The sequence below is a fragment of the Podarcis filfolensis genome, assembly GCF_964270895.1.
Source record: "Podarcis filfolensis genome assembly, chromosome: 3".
NCBI classification, from domain to species: Eukaryota; Metazoa; Chordata; class Lepidosauria; order Squamata; family Lacertidae; genus Podarcis; species Podarcis filfolensis.
The window spans coordinates 46,372,414-46,394,786 of NC_139606.1; the positions used below are offsets into that span (position 1 = coordinate 46,372,414).

At 43.4% G+C, this 22,373-nt stretch overlaps 1 protein-coding gene across 2 annotated transcripts in view; it reads left to right on the plus strand.

Moving 5' to 3' along the window:
• Positions 1-19,582: 19,582 nt before the first annotated feature.
• FUT9 (fucosyltransferase 9) overlaps positions 19,583-22,373 on the plus strand; it is a 55,360-nt gene continuing 52,569 nt past the window's right edge. The window contains exon 1 of one of the 2 annotated variants that reach the window (XM_083608411.1): positions 19,583-20,224. In XM_083608411.1, the coding sequence (XP_083464537.1) occupies positions 20,083-20,224 (142 nt within the window). In that variant the 5' untranslated portion in view covers positions 19,583-20,082. Of the gene's footprint in view, positions 20,225-20,601; positions 21,017-22,373 lie in introns of those variants that run through there. The other variant, XM_083608412.1, reaches the window with a different exon arrangement.

A 22,373-nucleotide genomic window follows, 5' to 3' on the forward strand; every position in this document is an offset into this window, starting at 1 on the left:
ACCTGCTAACACGTGTATTTGCTAAATCTGCTTAGATGGAAATACGTCATGTTCAGAGTGGTTTCACTACTGTTTCCAATTGTTGACCTCTGCCAATAAAAGGAGGCTCCACGAAGCTTGCATTTCAGCTTGCTCCTGCACAGCTCACATGCATCCAACCTCCTGTCATCCTCGTTATTCCTACCTCTCCACATGCCTGGTTGTTTAAAACTATGTGTCATACAAACAGGCATTTTCTCACTTGCGTATCAAAGTGTGTGGTCAAAGAAGGGCTGTGCCACTTGCTTCCTATGGATATTTGAAGGGTTAAGCCCTTAATTGCCAGTATTAAGCTGGTGCTATAGAACTGGAAGGGGAAAGGTATTAGGGTATTTCATTTTGCTAAATGTGTGGTAAAGCAACTCACCGCAAATGCTCGGGATAAGCTGGGCAATTAAAGCTGATTTGGAGTTGTTGCGCAACTAGCCTGCTTCCCCAAAAGACTGGGCTTTTCGTGACAGTAAAATGTGGCAGCAAAATGGAAAGTGTGGGATGACACTTGCTTTGACACAGCATCATCTAATCTCCCCATAAACAAATCTTTGAATGCTTATAAAATATTCAGCATTCCCTAATCTCTCTGCAACCAAATCAGGGTGAAAGCACAATAAGCAGGTCATCTGGAAGTATCCTGTCCCACTGTCACATCCGAAGCATGGAACACCTAATCTAAAGTTTTGTGTGCAATCTGAGACACATCAGCATCTGCATTGGAAGGTTTCACCTTTCATCTCAATGGAAGGAGCGACTCCATGCTCACATTTGATTATATGCATAGAACTGCCCCATTCAACAGAAGTGAATACACTGATATTCCTGGGCCTAGGAGGAATTTCTGAATCAGGTTAAAAACATAGAATCCAAGTGAGTTAAATGAGACTTATTTTGCGATAAACATGCTTAGGATCTGAATTGTTAACTTCATTTCCAGTGGGGCTCTTGTGATTTTAATGGCATGATGGCAAGCAAAAAAATCCATCATCACTCACATCTCCATAGCAGGAAGACATCTGCATATCTCCTGCTGCAAAGAACAGTCCAGAGAATTGTCTAGAGGCGCATGAATAAAATAAGATAGAAGGCACAGGAACCAGTTTAAGCACTTTGGAAATTTGTGGTTTGATGCTACCTGGGTGTGATACATTGTTGCTGTTCATTTCTCTATTATAACATTCCTTCTTTAAGTAATCCAGTCTAATTAAAATATCATTACTAGGTAAGAAAAGTGATGGAGCGTGTAGGGTTGAAAATTGGATGATTTAAAAGCAACGTGATAAGCTATTTGCATCTCTCAATGCAAGGCTGGCTGCAAATACTTAATTTAGGTTCCAATCATTTGCCCATATATTTGGGAGTAAAACACAGCCCATAAGTGTGATTTGCTGCCTTCTGCAGATGCATTTTTTGAGCAGTGTACACACCCTGTGCCTTCATATTGCTGGTATACTGTTCCTTTGGTGTTTTGTGGGTGCTTTTTGCTGGAAGAGTTATAAGGTGCCTGACATTTTGCAGTGCATCTTGAATCAGCTCTGGACTCGTGCGGAAACTGAGGGTGCCTTCTCTAAGAACCTCCTTTGTGGGAGGGTCTTATCACATTATATGGCTACACCTGTAGCCACTCCACACACACATCTGTGGAGATTAACCTGAGCCATTTGATGTTCTGGACTACCTCAAAGATAATCAGGTTGTGTTTTCATACTAATTTTCCACTATATAAGTATAGTGATATTTTACTATTTGAAGAGTCTCATAGGTTTCACTAATGTTTTGCTCTTGAAAAAGGTGGCCAGAAACAGCCTCCATTAAGTTTTTGCCCTCTTTAAAAGGGCAGGTGAAAACAGTCCCGTTTAACTCTTTCTCCTCTGTCTGTGAACACAATTGGAAATTTTGGTAGGCATCTCCCATAGCACTTTTTTAATTGTTATATTAAGTAACGTCTGACCAAACTGCAGGAGGCAGTGGAAGACAGGAGTGCCTGGCATGCTCTGGTCCATGGGGTCACGAAGAGTCGGACACGACTAAACAACTAAACAACAACAACAACATTTTAAGTAACCCCTCCAGTTTATTGAAATCCTGAAGCTTTTTAAATTATTTTTTTATTTTATTTTTTATTTTTTAAACCCTGAAGCTTTGACCAACTTAGCTTTGCAATCCCAATGCACTTTTTCCTCCAAGAACCACACCATCTGACTGCTTATACGGTGACAGTTTGACAGATTGGAGACACTTTGCTAGCTGTTTATGTTGCCCTTTAAGAAACCACAATGTCTCCAGTGGAATTAACTGGCATTACAGGGAGAAGATAGATTGGAGGTCTGAAGTGCCTTTTGTGCTCCTCATTCAATAAGTCAAACAGTGAACTGTTGCCTGCATGCCTAGTGCAAGGAGACTCTGAGCATATAATACCACAAGCATGTTGCAATAAAAGATGTGCTGCAATCAGTAATTAGCTGTGCCAGAACAGGCAACACCTGAGCATACTCAGAGTACCCTGCCAAAAGAAAAGATGTCTCTAGTCACTAAGTTGCCTGCATGGTACAAGGGAAGGAAACCTCTAGTCACTAAGTTGCCTGCATGGTACAAGGGAATATTAGTCATGCTCAGAGTAAACCCACTGAAATTAATAGATGTGGCAAACTCAGGACCACATTAATTACAGTGGATCTACTCTGAATAGATGTTAGTTGGCCACAACCCAGAGTGCTTCCTTCCCCCAGTGTATACAAAATTGGGAGGCTGAAGCATGGACACAGCCTATGCCTCACTTATTTCTGAGTAAATACGCAGAGGGTCACACTGTCACCCTTCCTTTGCAGTATCCTTGAGGCCCATGCAACATTAGTGGCTTAAAGTACAATGAGGCCATTCGCTCCAGCTGATTTTCAAGTCACATTTACACATTGCTATACAGCTGGTACCTCAGGTTACATACGCTTCAGTTTCCATACGCTTCAGGTTACAGACTCCGCTAACCCAGAAATAGTGCTTCAGGTTAAGAACTTTGTTTCAGGATAAGAACAGAAATCGTGCTCTGGCGGCGCGGCAGCAGCAGCAGGAGGCTCCATTAGCTAAAGTGGTGATTCAGGTTAAGAACAGTTTCAGGTTAAGTACGGACCTCCGGAAAGAATTAAGTACTTAACCCGAGGTACCACTGTACACACCAGAGAAGGGGTAGGGATATCTTCAGCCAATACACATTACCTATTTGGTTTCCCTGCACCTAAACTCATAGTCATGATGCTGCCATCTGTGCATGTGCTGTCATCCACACTGACTGTCTCAAGTGTATGTGGCTTATGTTTTCCTTTCAGCTGGAAGCTGGTTTGGGAGGAAATGCACCACACAGCAGCATTTCTCAAGAAACAACAGCATAGATATGGACTGTGGCTAGCGTCATGTGCACACAGCTTCGGACTCCAGCAGTGGGATTGCACCGGAGCTGGAATAAACAGTAATGCGTACACAGCCTTAGCCTTTCCTCTTATGTTTTCTGCATCAATGTCAGAACGCTTTATATGTCCACCATTTCATGTGCAGGAAGAGTTCAAATGAGTTCGCCAACTCCTCTTTTCATTTGTTAAACAGGAGGGCTGCTGCTTCAAACGTATCATTTTTCTAAAAATAAATTTTGCCCTCAGCTAACTCCACTATGAGCAGCATTAGCTGTGTGTGTTTGGATAGCAGAGAGGGCACTCATAATAATGGTGAGGGATCTTTCAGCTCGTGACATGGATGTCATGACTGGACCAGGGCTGCACCTTAAGCGATAATTGTAAATGGCAGTGACTACAGACAAAATGGAAATAAAAGGAAATGACCTTGGTGGCATTCTTGCTTTTGTTTTGCTTTGTTTTCTTCCAGCAAGAGTGATAATGCAGCATGCCTCGCTTCTTCTTTAAATGGAGCGTCGCAGCCTAAAATACATTCTCTGTCATATGAATATGCAATGTAAATGTTTTAAGCAGTTGTTGAGCATTGGCACAGAGCTGGTCACTGGGAAAAGACCAGCTTGAAGTGAAGGGGGTTGGAAAACATGGCAAGTGCATCAGGAATTATACAACAGGAGGGGAAAGTGTCCACTGATTTTGTTTGGGGTGCTGGGAGCATCATAAATGAGCACACTTTCCTTTCCTTCAGCCATGCCATTTAGAGGAACAACTACTTTGGCTTTGAGTTCATGACCCTCCTGAACCAACAAACAGACTGATGAGCAGATGGCTATGCTGAAAGGCACCCTACTTTCTGCATGGGCTGAGCTCACCGCTGGGATAACTCAGGCAGACTGGGGAGAAGGCTCAAAAGGCTGTTCTGCAGATGCTTCCAAGGGCTGCGCCTTTCCCTGTTCTTTCAGTATGCAAAGTGGCTTTTGTAAAGCTCTCTCTCTTTCTCTCTCACTTCCCATTATTCAGTTCCAGAGCTGTCCCTACTGTTAAGCAGAGTGAGACTGCTGTCCCAGGTGCTGGCAGAGTGGGGGCAGGACCAACTGCTGTTCCTCATGAGTTGTTTCCCTCTGCTGGAGAACATATTTGTGTGTGGACATGCAGCCTACCCAGTCCACCTTAAAAAAGCCTGGAGCCCTCAGATGTTGAAAATAATAGTCCGATCATATTTTGGGATCACCTAGCTTTAGGCAAAAACAAACTGAGGGAAAGGTTATCTGAAGTAAAAAGTGGGGCTGATGTGAGGCGGTTGTGACCATTTAAATTATCTCAGCAGCATATTTTTTTTCAAAGGGCCATCCAAAAATCTAGGTATCTGGAAGGAAATTTGACAACTTGAGGAAAATTTGACATTCTTTCCCTTTCATACTGTTTTTACTGCATTTACAGATCATAATTCATGCCATGTTGGATGGCATATGCAGACAGGCTCCTGTCACCCAACAGATTTGTGTCTGCAATTTGAATTGGAAGGGAAATGTCATTATGTACTGAAATGTCTGCTATACGATGGGCCAAGAGAAAAAAATGCTTGAGAAAGATTTTGTCTAGGTTAACAACTTATTCTGATAGAGAAATCCTCTGTTTTTTATCAGAAGATTTTCATCCTTTTGTAGCCGATGAAATAGTACTGTATGCTTCAGTTACAAGGAAACTCCAAGTGAACAAAATGGAAAGCACCAGGGCAGATCATGTAGGGGACTCCTCAGCAGATAACAGATCTTTTTAATTTGGTTTAAATGGAGACTATATTGGGCTGGTTAAAATAACCATAGTTATATATATATATATATTGCTCTATAGTCATTTATGTAATGTAAATTTTATCTTGATTTTTTATCTGGAAGTTGTCAAGGCCAAGGGCTATTGCAGACAACAGTTGGTTTTGCAAGTGGAAAAGAGAGGCACTTTTCTTTGTCTGAGGCCACGAAATGTTGGACTGCTAGGTGTTTAGCTGAATGAAGTGGTAGAATCCTGAAGTGGTAGAATGAATCATATCACTTCAGGAAGATCAGGCTGCAGGTGCCATTTCTGTCAAAAGTAAAGTAAGTTTAATGGCTGCCATTGGGGTGTGGCATAACACAAAATGGCTGCCATGAAGGCATGTCAGAAAGGCTGAGCCAGTGTAAACAGAAGTTGAGCAAGAAAACCAAACAGTCTCTCATGACTTGTGGTTTTTTGAGGGGATATTTGGTGAGTCCTTTTGCAGGTGTCATAGGAGGCACTAGATGCAGCGGTTCTCAACCTGTGGGTCCCCAGATGTTGTTGAACTACAACTCCCATCATCCCTGAGCTCTGGCCTTGCTAGCTAGGGGTGATGGGAGTTGTAGTTCATCAACATCTGGGGACCCACAGGTTGAGAAAGGCTGCACTAGAGGGAACAAGAGCACCCACGGGCACTGTGTTGACAACCCATTAAGACATTTTACAAACATATATGCATACATATATTCACCTGAGACTTATTTTCATCTGAGGCTTCAGACTGCAATATCCTTTTTGATAGAAAGATTTGTTTTTAACAGCTGTGTGACATAAATCAAATAGGTGCAGATTTTTCTGGCATGAAAATGTCATGATGGGAAATTTGCACTGTTGCTATGCATTTCATGAAACTGTTGAAGGTGTTGTGTGTCAGTCAGGAAATAAATACACCCATGAAACATCTGGTGTAAGAAATCTGATGGAACAGAAGTGTACTAAACAGCAGTGCTAAAACTTAGAATAAAAACAGTGGCAATCAACACAACCACAGTTGGTGGCGCAAAGGAGTGAACAAAAGATGTTACTGAAAGTTGCTCCTTAGCTCGGCAACTCCCTTTTTAGGGGTCCACCAAAATTTATATGCAGATCCTTAAAATGAATCACAATGCTAACTTTTCAGCAGGCATTAATGGCTAGAAATAGGAATGTGGTCTTAATGTAAGTAGTTTTAGTGTATATTGCCTGTCCTGAGCCTTAAAAAAGGGATCTTCTGGTACAGAAATCAATGGTTGGCTTACTTTTTGAGTTTCATTGAGGTAGAGATCACAAGGCTTAGAGACATTTATTATTTGTAGACCATTTGAGCTAGGCATGAACTCACCTGAACCTTACTGCATTTCCTAAAATGGAACTGCACATTCAGAATCTACATGTTTGCTAAGAGCAGAATGTCTATTAATTTGCTCATTTGGCAAAGCTGTAAGTATAGGACCACAGGAACAGCTGACACATAATCTTCCTGAAAATATGCAAATGCATACTTTGTATCAAGCGGGGAAGCAAGCTGAAAGCCTGAAGCCTAGGTTAAACCACATTCTGGTTGTCCATGAGCCCTTTTCAGGTGTCAGCCTAAAGATGTGTCAATAGAGGAGCAGGACTGTACATCCTAGCCCTGCCTCCAGTATCTCTTCCCCTGCCAAGTGTAGCCTCAGAACTTTGCCCATTGGGTAGAAGGACTGAACATTCTTTGCCTGTTCTACTGAATGCATTTAGAAGACTCCCTGTGACTGGGAATGCCAACCAGACTTAGATTCCTCCATATTTTCATACTCATTGCAGAGAGCTTGGGAGTGGAACTGGTAGGGCTGGTGGATAGAGAGGAGTATGTGAGTCTGTGTGTAAACTAGCCTCTTTACAAAGGTAAACATTTGCTTTGGTTGCTCCACCCACTTTTGCTTCTGGCCCCACCCACCACTGTCAGGTGGTTCATTAAGGAATGTGGTCTTAAGGCTGAAGAGGGTACTCCAACTCTGTTCTACAGAATATTGTAACATTGATGATTGTGCACAAATGCTTATTATAAAATAAACATCCAAATTAGTTGTTATTATCTGTGAGAAATAATAGGCACATCCTTCTGAATCATTCCTGGATCATAAAATCCCTTTTAAATTGATGGGACTTTAAAACAGACAACTGTGTCTGATTGCAAACAAAGCAGCAGGTCCATACAAGGATCAAATTCATTCTTACCAGGAATATTGTGTAAGGAACATTTTAATAGATTCATGTGCTCCCATTCCTAGATAATTATCTTCCAAAGTGAGTGACACAAAGAATGATTACTTTCTTTTCACCCTAAACCATAATGACCATGTATGCCAGCCCATGCCCAAAGCACCAGATAATTGGGAAATTAAATACAATTAGCAAACATACTTGAAAGAAAGAAATGCAGTGTGGAAATTGAAATGAACTTGAGGCTAGGATTAAAGGTGACCTAGAGAAATCTATTGCTCTTGTACATTTATTCTCACTGTTGGCCCATTATCTCAGCTAAAGTATTTTGGCAGGGCTCCATCCAAGCCGAACAAACAAAATGGCAGCAAAGGATTTTCTTTTCTGTGTCTATAATATTAGTGTGTCTCTAATGTCACCATAACTTTTTACTAGCAAAGCATATCATAACTTTAAAAGTAAGAGACCAGATTCATTATTTTTAAAGTTCTGAAGTATGCAGCTTGCATACAACCTGCATTCTCACATGCAACTCTGATATTCCCTTTAGGATCTTCTTCACGCTGAGGCTTGAATGCACTCCAAAATATGGCACCCCTGGGGTTAAGAAAGATAGATCAAAGTGTTGTTCTGTATATAAAAAGAAGTATTAGTTTATTAATTAAAGATGTTGAAACAAAGACAACTGGCACACCAACATGTGACTTCAGAGATTCCCATAAATAAGCCTATCCACTTATTACCCAAAGATATACAGTGGTCACTCGGGTTAAGAACTTAATTTGTTCTGGAGGTCCTTTCTTAACCTGAAACTGTTCTTAACCAGCTAATGGGGCCTCCCGCTGCCGCCACCACATGATTTCTGTTCTTATCCTGAAGCAAAGTTCTTAACCCGAGGTACTATTTCTGGGTTAGCGGAGTCGGTAACCTGAAGCATCTGTAACCTGAAGCGTCTGTAACCCAAGATACCACTGTAGCCAGAACAAACACATGACATAATCAGAAATCCTGCATTTCAAAAGCATTTTGTAGGCTGCACCCTTCCTTGCCAGATGTCAAATGCAATGGGTATATAGGGGGTGGAGAGCAGATGGAATTAGTGCAATGTATTGCTGACCTATATATTGGGTGCTAAGTTGGCCATTCTAATGTAAGAAGGAGCAGTGAAAGAAAATGTTGGCACACAAAATAGACTTGGAGGAATCACTGCAATGGCACTCAGTTAAATAGTAACAGTAATGGAAGAGATCATATTAAGGCAATGGTATTAATATGATGGCATTTCCTTGTAGGTGGCAGTGAAGGTAGCAGACATCTAGCCCTCCACAGGTCATCCTTCCCCAAAATTTATAATATTGATAACACCACAGGTTGGGCAGATTGTCTCCTTCATCTTAAACAGTGACTCTTTTTAGAATGAGGTACGGAGAACAGCATGCAGCACTTGTAAAAATCAGTCACTGCATTCAGTGGGATGCACAGTTCTTGGGAATATCTCCACTACTGGTAGCATCCCTAGTGCAATGCATTGTGCATCGTGTCCTAGTGTAAGGGAGTGGCAAAGAGATTACTCAAATTATTTAATCTTTTTTCCAGTTCTCTGGTGTGTTTCTGTTTCTTTCAGGCTTTAGAGTCTTGGGGAAAATATATTACCTTTGCCTAAGATAGCCGCTGATGAAAAGAGCCCACAGGGTAATTATATAGTTTAGCCTCTTGGTGACATGGGGCTTAGCTTTATTCTGAATACAGTAAAGGCTATCCAGTCAATTGTTACATTCCTAAGAGGGACAACGGCGTTCTCATGTGGTTTCCTTATAGGTGTGCCCGCTAAGCCTATGAAAGGCTATATCATAGAGACACCAGCCTTTTAGGGGTTTGTGGGCACATTTGGAATTTTGGGAGTATAATAGGCACCACCCTCTCCTTTTCTGACACACTCTTTCCCCCACTCCTCCCAACAGTGAGAAAGAGAGAAAGCGCATGAGCACACATGCACACTCACATTCTTTGCTTTCCATGGCAGACAATCTACTAGAATTAAAATGCATCGTCTTGAATCTGCATGATTTTATACAGGGTCAATCCCCCAAACACCATCAAATTAAAGTTTACAGTGTTGGGAGGGCACAGTAGAACAATAGATGTGGTACTTGCCAGCACCACAACAGATCTTCATGGATCTTCGCATTTTTCACATAGGATGACAAAGAAAACAACAAATCACAGAACGTGTCACTGACCTATGCTCTGATGATCGATCATTTTGAGGGGATCCATTGTAATAATAATAATAATAATAATAATAATAATAATAATAATAATTAGAGAATTCAGAGAATAGCAACATGTGCCAACATGTTTTTGTACTATAGCACTGCTGGAAAGCACAGAATTGGTGATTGTTTGGGTTTAGCCAATAGAGACAGGTGTGATCTGTCATTTGATAGTGATGGTGGTAATGAAAAAGCTATGCAATTTGAAGCGGATCTGCTTTATTGGTTCTATCTTATGCTTATGTACTTTCTCTTTTTCTCTCTTTGGTGCTCTCTCCCTCTCTCCCCCTTGCTTCTCCCCTTTGGTCACCTCATTTCCTTCTCCCTAAGGCTCCTAGATTGCAGTCAGTCCATCTCCTGCTCTGACTCTTGAATAAAAATCTTAACTGCATCAATTATTTCTAAATTAACTTTGCATCTGTGCATAGAAGTTAGCATATGCATATTCTGTGGTTGTCTTTGCCCTCACCTGTTCTGTTGAATAATTTCTTCTTCCCTGGTGAGGCACAAGTGGCACCTTTGTCCTCTTACCTTAAGGACTCCACTGTGGGAGACCTTGGAAGACCTGAGCCTTCCTGGCTTCATTGCAGTCGCAGATAACTAGAGAAGGGCAGGAGCCTTTAAGGGGAGCATCATCTTGCAGCACATATGGTGCTGATAGTTAGGGTGTGCCTGGTGCTTCTGCTATGAAAGGGTTCTATCTCAGCTTCTTCCTTGCTGGAACAACTTCACAGCTCTGTATTTCCTCAAAGCCTTGACCTGTATCTAGCCTGAACTCTGCCTTCTCTTGTGCCCAGCCTGAACTTCACCTTGATGTATACCCTGGCTGAGCATTAACACACCACAAAGCAGGAAAATGAACCTCCTTCAGAATGGATCATCACACATAATAGGGGTTTTAACCATTCATCATTTCAAGCATATTGTAAACAAATATTGAAAGAATGCAGTGATTTAGATTGCATTAGAGTAGTCTGTGATTTATCCTCTTCTGTATTATTAAAAGGGTGGCGATTATTATTGCTGATGGTAATGAAACAAGGGAAATAAAGCATCAGAGTATACAGAAATCCAGGAACTGAACAAGAGACCTTTTGCTGAAGGTTCACACAGACCATCCCAGATGATCTTGTTCCTTGTTTCTTCCTCTATTTTAATATAGCATTTTACTTTGAAATAAAGCCAAAACTACATGTAAGGGGGGGGGGGAAGAACTTTTGCATAACTGTACTACAAGATTGCTAAGTGAAAGAAAAATGGAAAAATCTGACTGTTGCATGTTGCGTGCCGCTCAATTTCTGATCAGCGAAAGACTTCATGGGTTCCAGCACTTACCTTGGGTTTAGTTTCCTTGCAATGAAGACCATGGGAGACTGTGGCATCTTTATGATACAATGTTTTATTTACACCTCTATGCAACCTGAGCATAAGATGGAAGGGCTAACAGCATTAACACTCCAACAGATTTTGCTTCCCTATTAGATTCCCAGGGGAATCCTCAAAGCCATAGTTTTGGATACAGCACACAGAGCAAGCCATGCCTCTCAGTCTCCTGTAAGGATAAGATGGAGTTAGTTTGTTGTCACGATCTAGATCTTGCCATTCCTTTCCTTACATCTGATATCCATAACAATTAAAACTGGTCATCACATACCTATGTAATTATTACTATTCCAGTGCTTCAGAGAACCCCTTTGAGTAGGCATCGTCCAAAAATATTTTGCCCAATGGATAAATCAATGTTAATTTAAACACTGCAGTTGTTAACCTAGTGATACAGGGGTTATTTAGAAAACCCTAAAATTTCTACTTGAATCTTTTCACCATTTCCCATGTCAGAATGAGCAACATTCAAGTTATGTATTGTCAGCAGACCACATCTGGCTTCAACATTTATCCTAAAAAAAGGTTCCCTAATTAGTCACCGGGGTTTTTTTGCTTCAGGACAGGTAAGTAATTGCAACACAATAACTTCTATCTTCCCGTTTTAATAATAAATGAAGAAACTTGGATGAAAATTATAATTACATTAGCATTCCCATAAGTGATATCTCTCCACCTCAAACACTGAAAATGATTAAGGACTAGATCATATTGTCTGGCTTCTCTTCTCAGTTACATTATTTTCATCCTGTCCTTAGCAGTAGTTTTGTTTCAGCCACAATCTACTCTTTGGGTTAGCATGGACACATTACAATCTATCTTAAATGAAAAGCAAAGCCTATCTATATCTCTCTGTTTGTAAATCTGCATACATGAAGCAAGTACATCAAATTAAAATGAGCACAAAAATCTTCATTACAGTTTACCTGTTATATACAAAGCATATCATAACTTCATTAACACCTCTTGGCTACTTTGGAAGAGCAATGAATGACCAAATTCAAGTACAGAGAATTCTTCCAACATAGAAAGCTTTGCTAAGGTTGCTGACATTTTCCCCATACTTTACATAAATAAATGACTTTCAAGTCTAATATTTCCTAAATTTGCATTGCAGCAATTCACAAAAATTGTCCACCTCTCAGCAAATGTTGTGTTGTAAAGCACACCATTCCTCTTTAAATTGTCTTGCTTTAAAGGACAAGCAGGCGCTGTTTCTTGAGTCCTATGGACCACACAGCCATGCCGCAGGGATAGCATCAGGAGGGAGGCCACATAATGAAGGGGTATCCATGCCTTTTAAGAGTGTTTGGTGGTCCTGCAAAAAGGGCAGCGCACAGGAGAGTTGGACTGGAAACAGATGCCCAAAAGAACACAGTCCCCCTTCATGCCTAACTAACTTAGAGCTACCTGTGGCAGTGAACCACTGGCCTTCTTCACTGCTGCCTTGTGGGCCCCTTGTTGGGTCCAAGGCAGCCCAGTTCCCCATTCCTCCCCACTTTGAGAAATTGCCTCCTCTCATCCATGCCAGCTCAGGACAAGATGAATAGACAGCTTTGCGTATTATTACAGAAGAAAGATTCTAATGCCGTTTCCATCTCGCTGCCTAAATGTAGCACTCTACTCAGCTAATGGAGACAGGCGCGCAATCATTTAATTATCATTAAGAATTAATATCTGCTCATAGATGTAGACTGTCAGTTCCCATGCCTTTGTATAAATCTGTGGTGCAACAGCATCTGAAATACTCTGGACACTTCTGGTCGGCACATTTCAAAAAGTATGTTGCAGAGTTGTGAAGAAAAGAGCAAAGGAAATCTTACCCATGAGTATAGCTTAGAGTGCTCTGGCTTTGTGAGTTTAGAAAAATAAGGATTTCCGGGGTGGGAGAGTGAAGGAGTTTGCACAATTATTCATGATGTATGAAGAAAGGAGAGGAAGAGCCTTTTTGTTTGGCTCTCATCTCCTAATACTAAAGCCAATGAAATTGATGATCACTAGCTTTGGGACAAACTAAAGAAAGTGCATCTGTACACAATCTATAGATAACTTGTGGAATTCACTGCCACAAGATATTCTGATGGCCAGTACACAGTTTTAAAGGATGGGTTTAAAAAGGGATTAGACAAATTATTGGAGGGGTTTGTCTGTCATCTGCTCTTAGCCATAATATACAGTGGTACCTCAGGTTACAAACATATTGGGTTACAAACACTTTGGATTACAGACTCTGCTAACCCAGAAGTAGTACCTTGGGTTAAGAACTTTACCTCAGGATAAGAACAGAAATCGTGCAGCGGCGGCACGACAGCAGCGGGAGGCCCCACTAGCCAAAGTGGCACCTCAGGTTAAGAACAGTTTCAGGTTAAGAACAAATTAAATTTGTAACCAGAGGTACAGTGGTACCTCGGGTTAAGAACTTAATTCATTCTGGAGGTCCGTTCTTAACCTGAAACTGTTCTTAACCTGAAGCACCACTTTAGCTAATGGGGCCTCCTGCTGCTGCCACGCCGCCAGAGCATGATTTCTGTTCTCATCCTGAAGCAAAGTTCTTAACCCGAGGTACTATTTCTGGGTTAGCGGAGTCTGTAACCTGAAGCATATGTAACCTGAAGCATATGTAACCCGAGGTACCACTGTATATAAGAAGAACCTCTTTGAAGTGACTCTCCGGGTGGCACAGAACTGCTACAATAGCTTCCCAGCAGATGAGTCATTGTTGCTAACTAGGAGAGAGAGAGAGAGAGAGAGAGAGAGAGAGAGAGAGAGAGAGAGAGAGAGAGAGAGATGCAGAAGGGTTACTTCTATAGGCTGCAGTTCCTCAATTTGTCAAAGTACTTTATCTAACTGCCTTTCCCATGGAGTGAGTTTCACCAGCAATTCTTCCAGGGCTGACAATCCCTTCTGCCTTTTGGCATGGATGCCTCACCCCTGCCTCCTCATCCTCTGGTGAACCCTGTGGCTGATGATGTGGGCACACACACCCCACTGCTGCTGGGGGGGCAGGTATCCACAGGACGGGAAAGCTTGTCCACATCGCAGGCATGGCAAGGGTGTAACATGTCTGAGTAGGAGATGCGGTGGTGAACAATGCACTCCTCGGGCCCAGATCATAGAATCATAGAATAGAATCATAGAGTTGGAAGAGACCACAAGGGCCATCGAGTCCAACCCCCTGCCAAGCAGGAAACACCATCAGAGCACTCCTGACATATGGTTGTCAAGCCTCTGCTTAAAGACCTCCAAAGAAGGAGACTCCACCACACTCCTTGGCAGCAAATTCCACCTGATCTGCCACCTGAGGTGACCTCCTCATCTCGCCTCATGGGCAGGCTGGCCTTGGGCTGTCTTAACTGTTTGGATAGTCTGTTGGAGCCCCCGCTTTCAAAATTTTACAAAGGAAGCTATTGAATAACATCAAATAACAGAAGCAGAAAGAGTGGCCAAAAACCAAGCATCCATTCCCTCCCCCGCAATTACTATATTATCATGTTTGATATATTGCACACTTGCAGAACTTGTGAACTATACAGCAAGTGTAACCCACAGGTCATGCATGCCTATCCACCAGGGCCTCAATGAAGCCCCTGTTTTGCTAGCTGCAAAATGCCCCCATGCATACTCACAGGTTGTCAAGCACTTGGCAGACCACAATTAATGGCTGGTAAGCTATTTTTGGATCGGGGAGTCACACACTTTGCAGGACTGTTATAATGCTTTTCCATTGATTTAGTATATTTTCTTTGTGGAATTTAATTTTGTTAGCTATCTTGAGAATGCTAATGCAAAGGCAGGATTTTGAAAACATGAATAAATCAGATGGCTTGCTCTGTTCCTATATAATTCTACACCATCAAACAAGCGTTCCACATTTGCGAAGGAATGAGTGATGCTATTTGCCAAATTGATAATAGTTTACCCAAAACACCCTGAAACCATTACTGGTTCTAATGTAGAAGTGTAGGGACACTGGTCTCCTGTTTGATTTAATGACCAAACTCAGTTAATTTTTTAAATGAATAACTTTAGAAAAACCTCTAAGCAAACACTTCATAACATATAAGGAAGGCTGACACCACTCCTCATCTCAAAAAGATGGATACTGGCAGATGATGCAGAGAAGGCTAAATAACTTGGTGCTTCTTTGGCACTATTATTTACAAGATAATATTTCAAATGCAGAAATTGCATTTGAAAATTCATGATACTGGAATGTTTCCAGGAAAATGGATAATAGTAAATATGGTGTTGTAGCAGAAATGGAGTGTGTGTGTATAACTACAACCCAGTCCATTGCTCTGACAAGAGTCAAACCTAATAAAAAGCACTTGTTGTTTATTTAAAAGTTTGTTTAAAAGACTCCTCCCATAATTTGGAGGCTGATAGTGAACGTGCTACTTTAAACCTCCTTTCTCCATGATTCTTCTCCCCCCCCCCCATCCTCACTTTCCACTCAATGACATGCTAAATTCTGCATCTTACATATTAAATCATTTTAGGATAGTTTGATGTTGTTTGGTTTTCTGTGCTTTAGGATTCTACTTCATTCTCAACTCACAGCACATCAGAAGGGAAAAAATACTGGGACATCTGAGGAAATACTAGATCACAGGATCCTGATGCAATATGACCCATGTTTCTCAGCCAGATCCCTCTACTATTATCTACAGTAGGAAGTGAAAGCTGCCTCTCCCAGGGATCACACAACTTGCTGATCTTTAGTACCTCCTCCCCCCCCCCCAAATAACATACTTCTATAGCATGAACCTTACAGGTGATTTCAGAGAAGAGGCCAGGCCAAAATGGTTGCTGAATAGTGGAACAGCTTCATTGCACAAAGAACAGTCTAAACCGCAGCTTGACTCACAATGCCACCTATAGCTGAAGTAGCAGCATAATGGTTAACTCTACATCATGGAACCCAAGCAACCTACTGGCATGAGGGAGACTACAAGAACCCTTGAGATTGGCAAGTGCACACACTCTTGACCCCCAGCAGCCAAGTTTTATGAAATTTTATTAAGAAGGAAGGTAAGAAGGCAAGTGCACAAAGCAGGTTTAAAGTGACAGGAGTGCTGTAGATCTATGTATGCTGCCCTCGAAAGTTAAAAACAGGTTCTCAGTTTACTGATGAGTAACAGAATGTTTGAGGAATGATGAACCAAGATGGCAGGGTGGTGGTGGCACAGACCACTTTTAAGGATTCTATTCCCCATATTGGATTGACAACTGCTGTTGAGTGACCAACTGGAACCCACACCTGGCTGGGACTTGGGAAAGATGTTAGATACCATCTGGGGTAGAGGAAAGTGCTGGTGAAAATTCTCACCCAGATCTTTCCATCTCCCTGCTAATCTATAACTTGGGGACTTGGAGACATTGCAGATATTACATGTTTGGCTCGCTCAGTTTTAATGGAGGGAAGGACTTGCCTTGCTTAGGATTAACAGAGAGCAGAAGACCAGTGCTTTTTCATCCGATGATACCCATTAACTTTATAAAGGTCCATATGGCAGCAGTTTGAGCATCATACAGTTATGCTTGCCCCACTTCTCTGAGATGTGAGAAGTTCCAGGAACTCTGCTTTTACCTAGACAACTTTTCAAAGGTCACCGGAAATTGTTGATATTTCCCATATTTGGCTTTATTTTCAAATATACAGATTGAACATAGGGAAATGCACAGCTTAAATGTCCACTGCTCCCACATCAATATCCTGGGAAAGACAGCAAGCACCCCAAAATTCTGTTCAGCCTCTGACTCAAACTGCAGTCTTTCCAGGCAGACAGGCTCAGGTTATAAAAGCCCCAGCTGAGCGAACTGAAGAGAAAGGCATGTCCTCTTTCAGGAATGTCCTAACAATTAGTTCCTATGGAGATGCGTTTCCTGCAATTTGTGTAAAAAGCATACTACTAGGCCATTTTACCAGGTTTCCAGCAGTAGTTTTCTGAGTGGATCCATTAGCCCAGTCCAGTACAAACCTGCAGTACACAAGAGCCTCATTAGAACACTGTATGGACAGTGATTATAAAGCAAAGGAAGGGAGGTCAAAGAGATGGATAAATTAGCAAGAGGCAAGAGGCTCAGGTATGCAATAATTCTTTAAATGTGTGTACACAGAATATCTGAAGCTTCTTAACCTCCACACTGAATATCAAGGGAAATCAACAATTGGCAGCAACCTTTCTGCTGTTTAACCAAACTGAATGAAATATGCAGGCACATACAGTAGATTGAAACCTATCAAGTTTCAGACAAATAGATGCAGGGGTTTTTAATGTAAGCAAGCTTTACATTTTGAGGTGTTTTGTTTTTTTAAGGATTGCCTATAACTTTTTGAATTTTTCATCAGAAGAAATTTGGAGTGGGGGTGGAAGAAGGGGTTAGATATTTGTTCCTGCTCAGTTGATGCTAGCCAACCATTTCCTTCTACACTGCATTACTGAAAGCAGAGGGGGAAAGGAGTGTCCAGGTAAAATGATCCCTTGGTTGGAAGCAGAGCTGTCAACCATAAAATTATACCTTTCTCCCTCCTACTCTCTGGTGCTTTCCTTACATAGAGAGCTTGCAGGAAAATCTATCAATTTTCATACATTTGCTGCCTGTGTCTCCGTGCCCTTCCAAATCTCTGAATTGGTCTCAAATGGGTTTCTGAACAGCCCAATTTGGCTTGGATGACTCCTGAATCTTTCTGAGGCAGCTTGCTTCAGTTCTTGGATTCACCTAGACTGAATACACACCTCTGGCACATATCACACGCAGAGACCATTGAAAAGAGGCATTATACTATTGGCTCATGTTCAGGTAATTCCTATATCCTCTTTCACCTTCTGCTTCTGTGCCAGCATTTAGCCATTTAGTGATGGCATTTATGCCATGCTCTGCAAAGATCAGCTGCAGAGCAGAGCGGATGAGCTGCTCCCTGCAGTCTATGTCCATATGTTCTTCTTGTCTCCTCAATCTCCCCCCACGTTTTTGCATTTGACCCCTTCTTGTTGTAACACTGTAGAATCTAAGAGGAGCTATGGTAGGCCAGTCCAGATGTTCATCTGGCCTAGTAAGTTGTTTTATATTGTTTTTAGTATTGTGTTAATGTGTAACACATCCTGGGACCTGAGGGAGAGGAGTAGCAATCAATCATCATCATCATAGTATTCAGTTTCCAGCTGAATACTGGTAGGGTAAGAAAACAGCAATGCTACCCACATTCATGTCCAAGCATATGGTATTTTGAAATATACCTTCTACTGTATTCAAATGTGTTCTGTCTTTATTTTGTTGTTGTTAGCCAATATATCAATTTTATTTTTTTGTACCATTTCAATTCAGATTTGTTTTAAAAATCTGTGCTCCAAAGCACTTTGCAGTGCCACTCAATTCTGTCTCATTGCTGTTGTGTGTCTTACCTAGTCCTTAATTAGGATGAGGCAGAACACCAGAACCTGAGTGGAGCAGAGAGTTCAAGAAGTGCCACAGAGAAAACAAAGCAGATACTTTCCTCCCAGATATCATTCACTCTGTGCATCATAGGTGGTTCTTTTCAGCCAATTAGAGCAGCGAGAAACCAGTGTGGATTACAGCTTCCTATATGTATGAGCTGTAGGCATTCAGTGTTCAGAATTACACTTGGTTGAAAAAGTATGGCTTAGGTAGCTGCTGACAGTCCGGTATCTGTTGTTGGCACCTGCTTGCCTAATTTCCATATAGTTACACCCCCCCCTTGGGCCTTGCACGTCAAAATACGTTTCGATAGGCTTAAACGTAAATTTACTTGATGGCACTATTTGTTAGTTTTAACAAATCCCCTGAGATGTCCTGTGCATTTCTGCAAAGCTCTGCATCGCAAACTTCTTCCTGATCCCAGCGTAAGGCTGTTTCTATTTTCAGAAGGTCTCCTTCCTGAGTCTGTTTGGCTGGCTAGAAGCAAGTGCTCAGAACAGAGCATCCTTTCTGTATCCCGAACTCCTTTCTTCCTTCCCAGCTAGGCAAGAAAACAAATACTGAGAGCAGCACGTGCGCAAGCGTCGGGTGCTGCTGCTGGATCTGCCTTTACGCTCGGCTGCCCAGCTCGGACGTGCGCCCCCCGCCGTGTTTGGATGATACCTTTATTTGCAAAGGCGAAGAGGCAGATCCAGCCTACCCACCCCCACCCCCCTCTCCGATCTGAAACGGACGTGTCTTTGGCCATCCGCTTTCCTCGCCTCCTCATTGTTGCACGCGCGTTACGTTGTTGCCAACAAAGGCGATGTGGCAAAACCACACACAAGGGGGACAAATCATCATAGCAGCGAGGAAGGAAAAGCCCGTCTTGAGATGTGTCACACATCCATGAGGGGATGCTTCTGCCTGGCTTTTGCATAACCCTGATTTGCCTGCCTCTTTTTCTCCTCCTTTTCTGAAGGAGGCAGCGCTGGAGAACCGGGGGGGGGGGGGCGGGCGCCGAGCGGGAGGGGAAGAAGACCGAGAGCCAAGAGCGAGCGAGGGGGCGGCGGGGGGCTCTCGCTGCCCTTCTCCCACAGTACGACCTTCCCCGCGGAAGGAGCTGCTGTGGGTGCGCGGCGCCAAGAGGGGGCCGCGAGAAACCGAGGGGGTGGCGGTCCCTCACAAAAGGAGACCCCTCTGCCTGCGCGCTCCGTCAGCCTCGGCTCTCCTTCTCGCCCACCCCAACCCGGCCGAGCGGCTCCGACTTCCTCGGCGAGCGGGTCGAAACCGCGAGGCTTCGCTGCAGGGGGGGTGGGGTAGGTGGGAGGCGAAGCGGGAAGACCGCGGCGACACCAGCCGGCGTCTTCCACAGCAGCAGCAGCAGCAGCGACCCCGCGCGCGCCTCACATCGCCACCAGCAGCCCAGCCACCTTCTCTTCCCCCCCCCTCGCTCGGTCGCGCGCCCGCCGGTCGCGCGCGTGCGCGAGCCCCAGGCTGAGTCCTTTCTCTCTCCGTGTCTCCCTCTCCTGCTTCTCTCTCTTTCTCCGAGCCTCCTCCATCCAGCACCGGCGCCGAGGATGGGCAGCGAGAGCGCGCGCAGGAGCAGCCCCGGCTCGGCCGCTCCCCCCTGCGCCCGCTCTTGCTCGTGCTGCTCCTCTTGCCCCGCTGCCCCCAGGGCGGCGCCTCGGCTGCGCTCCCGCCTTTTCCCACCGAGGACGGGTGAGTGAAGGAGTGGCTCCTCCCTCGGAGCACCTGCTCTAGCCGGCGAAGGGGGTGGCGGCGGGGGGCGGGCGAGGGGTGAATTTTGGCGCGCTCTCGGTCTTCGGGGCAAGTGGTGGGCGGCTGCCTGAGGGGGACAAGTCAGTCAGTCAGCGGCATTCGTGCCCCGCAGGGAAACGGAGCAGGCTCGCTTTTGGGCAGCCCCTCATAGCTGAGGAGACCGTCTGAGGGAAGGAGAGCGAGAAAGGGAGCCTGTTCTTGGGACGAGGATAGAAACAACAGCTTCCCAATCTCGGGTCCAGCGCCCCAGAACCCTCCAGCGTGGTTTCTGAATAGCACGTGTCCCTCTTGGCCTCTGGGATCACTGGGCACCTTCTTCCTCTCGCTCATCCTTTTTTTACCCATTTTGAGTCCTCAGCCCAGCCGAAGAGACCTTTCTCTGAGAGCTGCTCCTTTCCGAGCAGCTATTAACTTTTCCTGATTTTTTTGGTGGTTGTTTCGAAAGAGAGAAGTGGGTGAAGAGGAGCTGTGGAGGTTTTCCCCCTCGACAGTCCCTTCATGCCCTTGCAGGCTTCTCTCCTTTCCCTCCTCCTCCTGCTCCTTGCCGTACAATGAAGTCTTTAAAAGAGATTCCTGCTTGCCCGCTAGCTGGCTGGGCTCGCGCCAGGACTTCTCCACGGGAGCGCTGGACCATTCCTCGCGACTGAGCAAAGAATGCCATCTATGCAGAAGAAGAGGGCACCCTGCACACCTGGCTCCCCAGGGCTGCGGTGATGTGATTGGGGGCCATAGGTAAGCCGTTAGGATGTTCTCAGGGCGAAGGCAGGAAGGAGACGCCAAGAATGAATGGCCAAAGCACCCCACCCCTCTTCTTAGGTCTCCTTCCAGATGGGAGAATGGGGATGTTGCATTACTGAAATGCCTTTTTCCTCTTCCCCCTCCCTTTATATCGCTGTAGGCTGTGTAGTATTTTCAGACTATTTTCAGTATTTCAGTAGTGCTCTGTGGAAGGGTTGTTATGACAGCAGTTTCTCTCTCCACTCACCCCCCCAACACCCCATCATTACTTTATAGACAGCATCGCTGGCTACATTAGAAACATAGGTTTTTGAGCCTGTTGCTGAAGTAACTCTGCAATCTTGTAATCTTGGAAATATGAGCATACACACACACATACACCTGAGTCAGTGTTTATTGTAATAATGGTTCTGCTGAACTGAAGAAATTGGAGCATGTAGTAGTAATCCTACCATAATTCCTATTTGGGTTTTCGGTTTTCAGTGCATGTGTGTCTGTCAAATATGACAAAGGGACTTTTCTTCATTTATACTGCAGCAGCATAGATTTTGGATTATAGGACAGAAATGCTTTAAAAAAACACACACACCACATTCACACACAGTAAGTTGCACAGGCACAGTGAAATGTCTTTTTGAATACTGGTATCTACCTAGAAACCAAGGTTGTAGCACTTGATTTGTGAACCTGTACTTGATTTGTGAGCATTGACAGTAACTTTTGAGAGCTCCTGATAGCTGAAAACTAGGTAGTAATAGTTGAAACCTTGTTGGTAGTTCAAAACTATCAGTTCCATGGGTTTTTATGGCAATGAGTCAGTCTGTCATTACTAGTAATGGTTATGTCATGGAGGGTTTGCTTTTCTATCACCATATTAAGCTGTAGCTCAAAAGCTATTGCTCTGATTTCTCTTCCCCAAAAAATTATTTTCAGAAAAAATATAGCATTTGTATATATATGCATACAATGGTGTCACATGTGAAAAAAGAGAGAAGTGGTTCCTTGTTCTCTTTTTTCACACGCGACACCATTGTATGCATATATATACAAATGCTACATTTGTGGTTCCTTGTTTCATCTTAACCTTCACCTTCCCCCGCCCTTTTAAGGTAAGCATTATTTCATTAGCCACATGTGAAGGGTTGTAACTTAAACATAGAATTCTACCTCCCCCTCGTTTTAAAGGCTTTTGCATTCGTAACACTTCAGCCTAGACCTATGAGAAGTTTACCTCCATATATTTAGAAACCTTTGTTCTATGGAGAATAGGAAAGGACTACAGTACAATAAAATAACTAGAGGAAGAAATAAAATGGAAAATGCAACACAGTGCCTTTGTTTGCAAAAATAA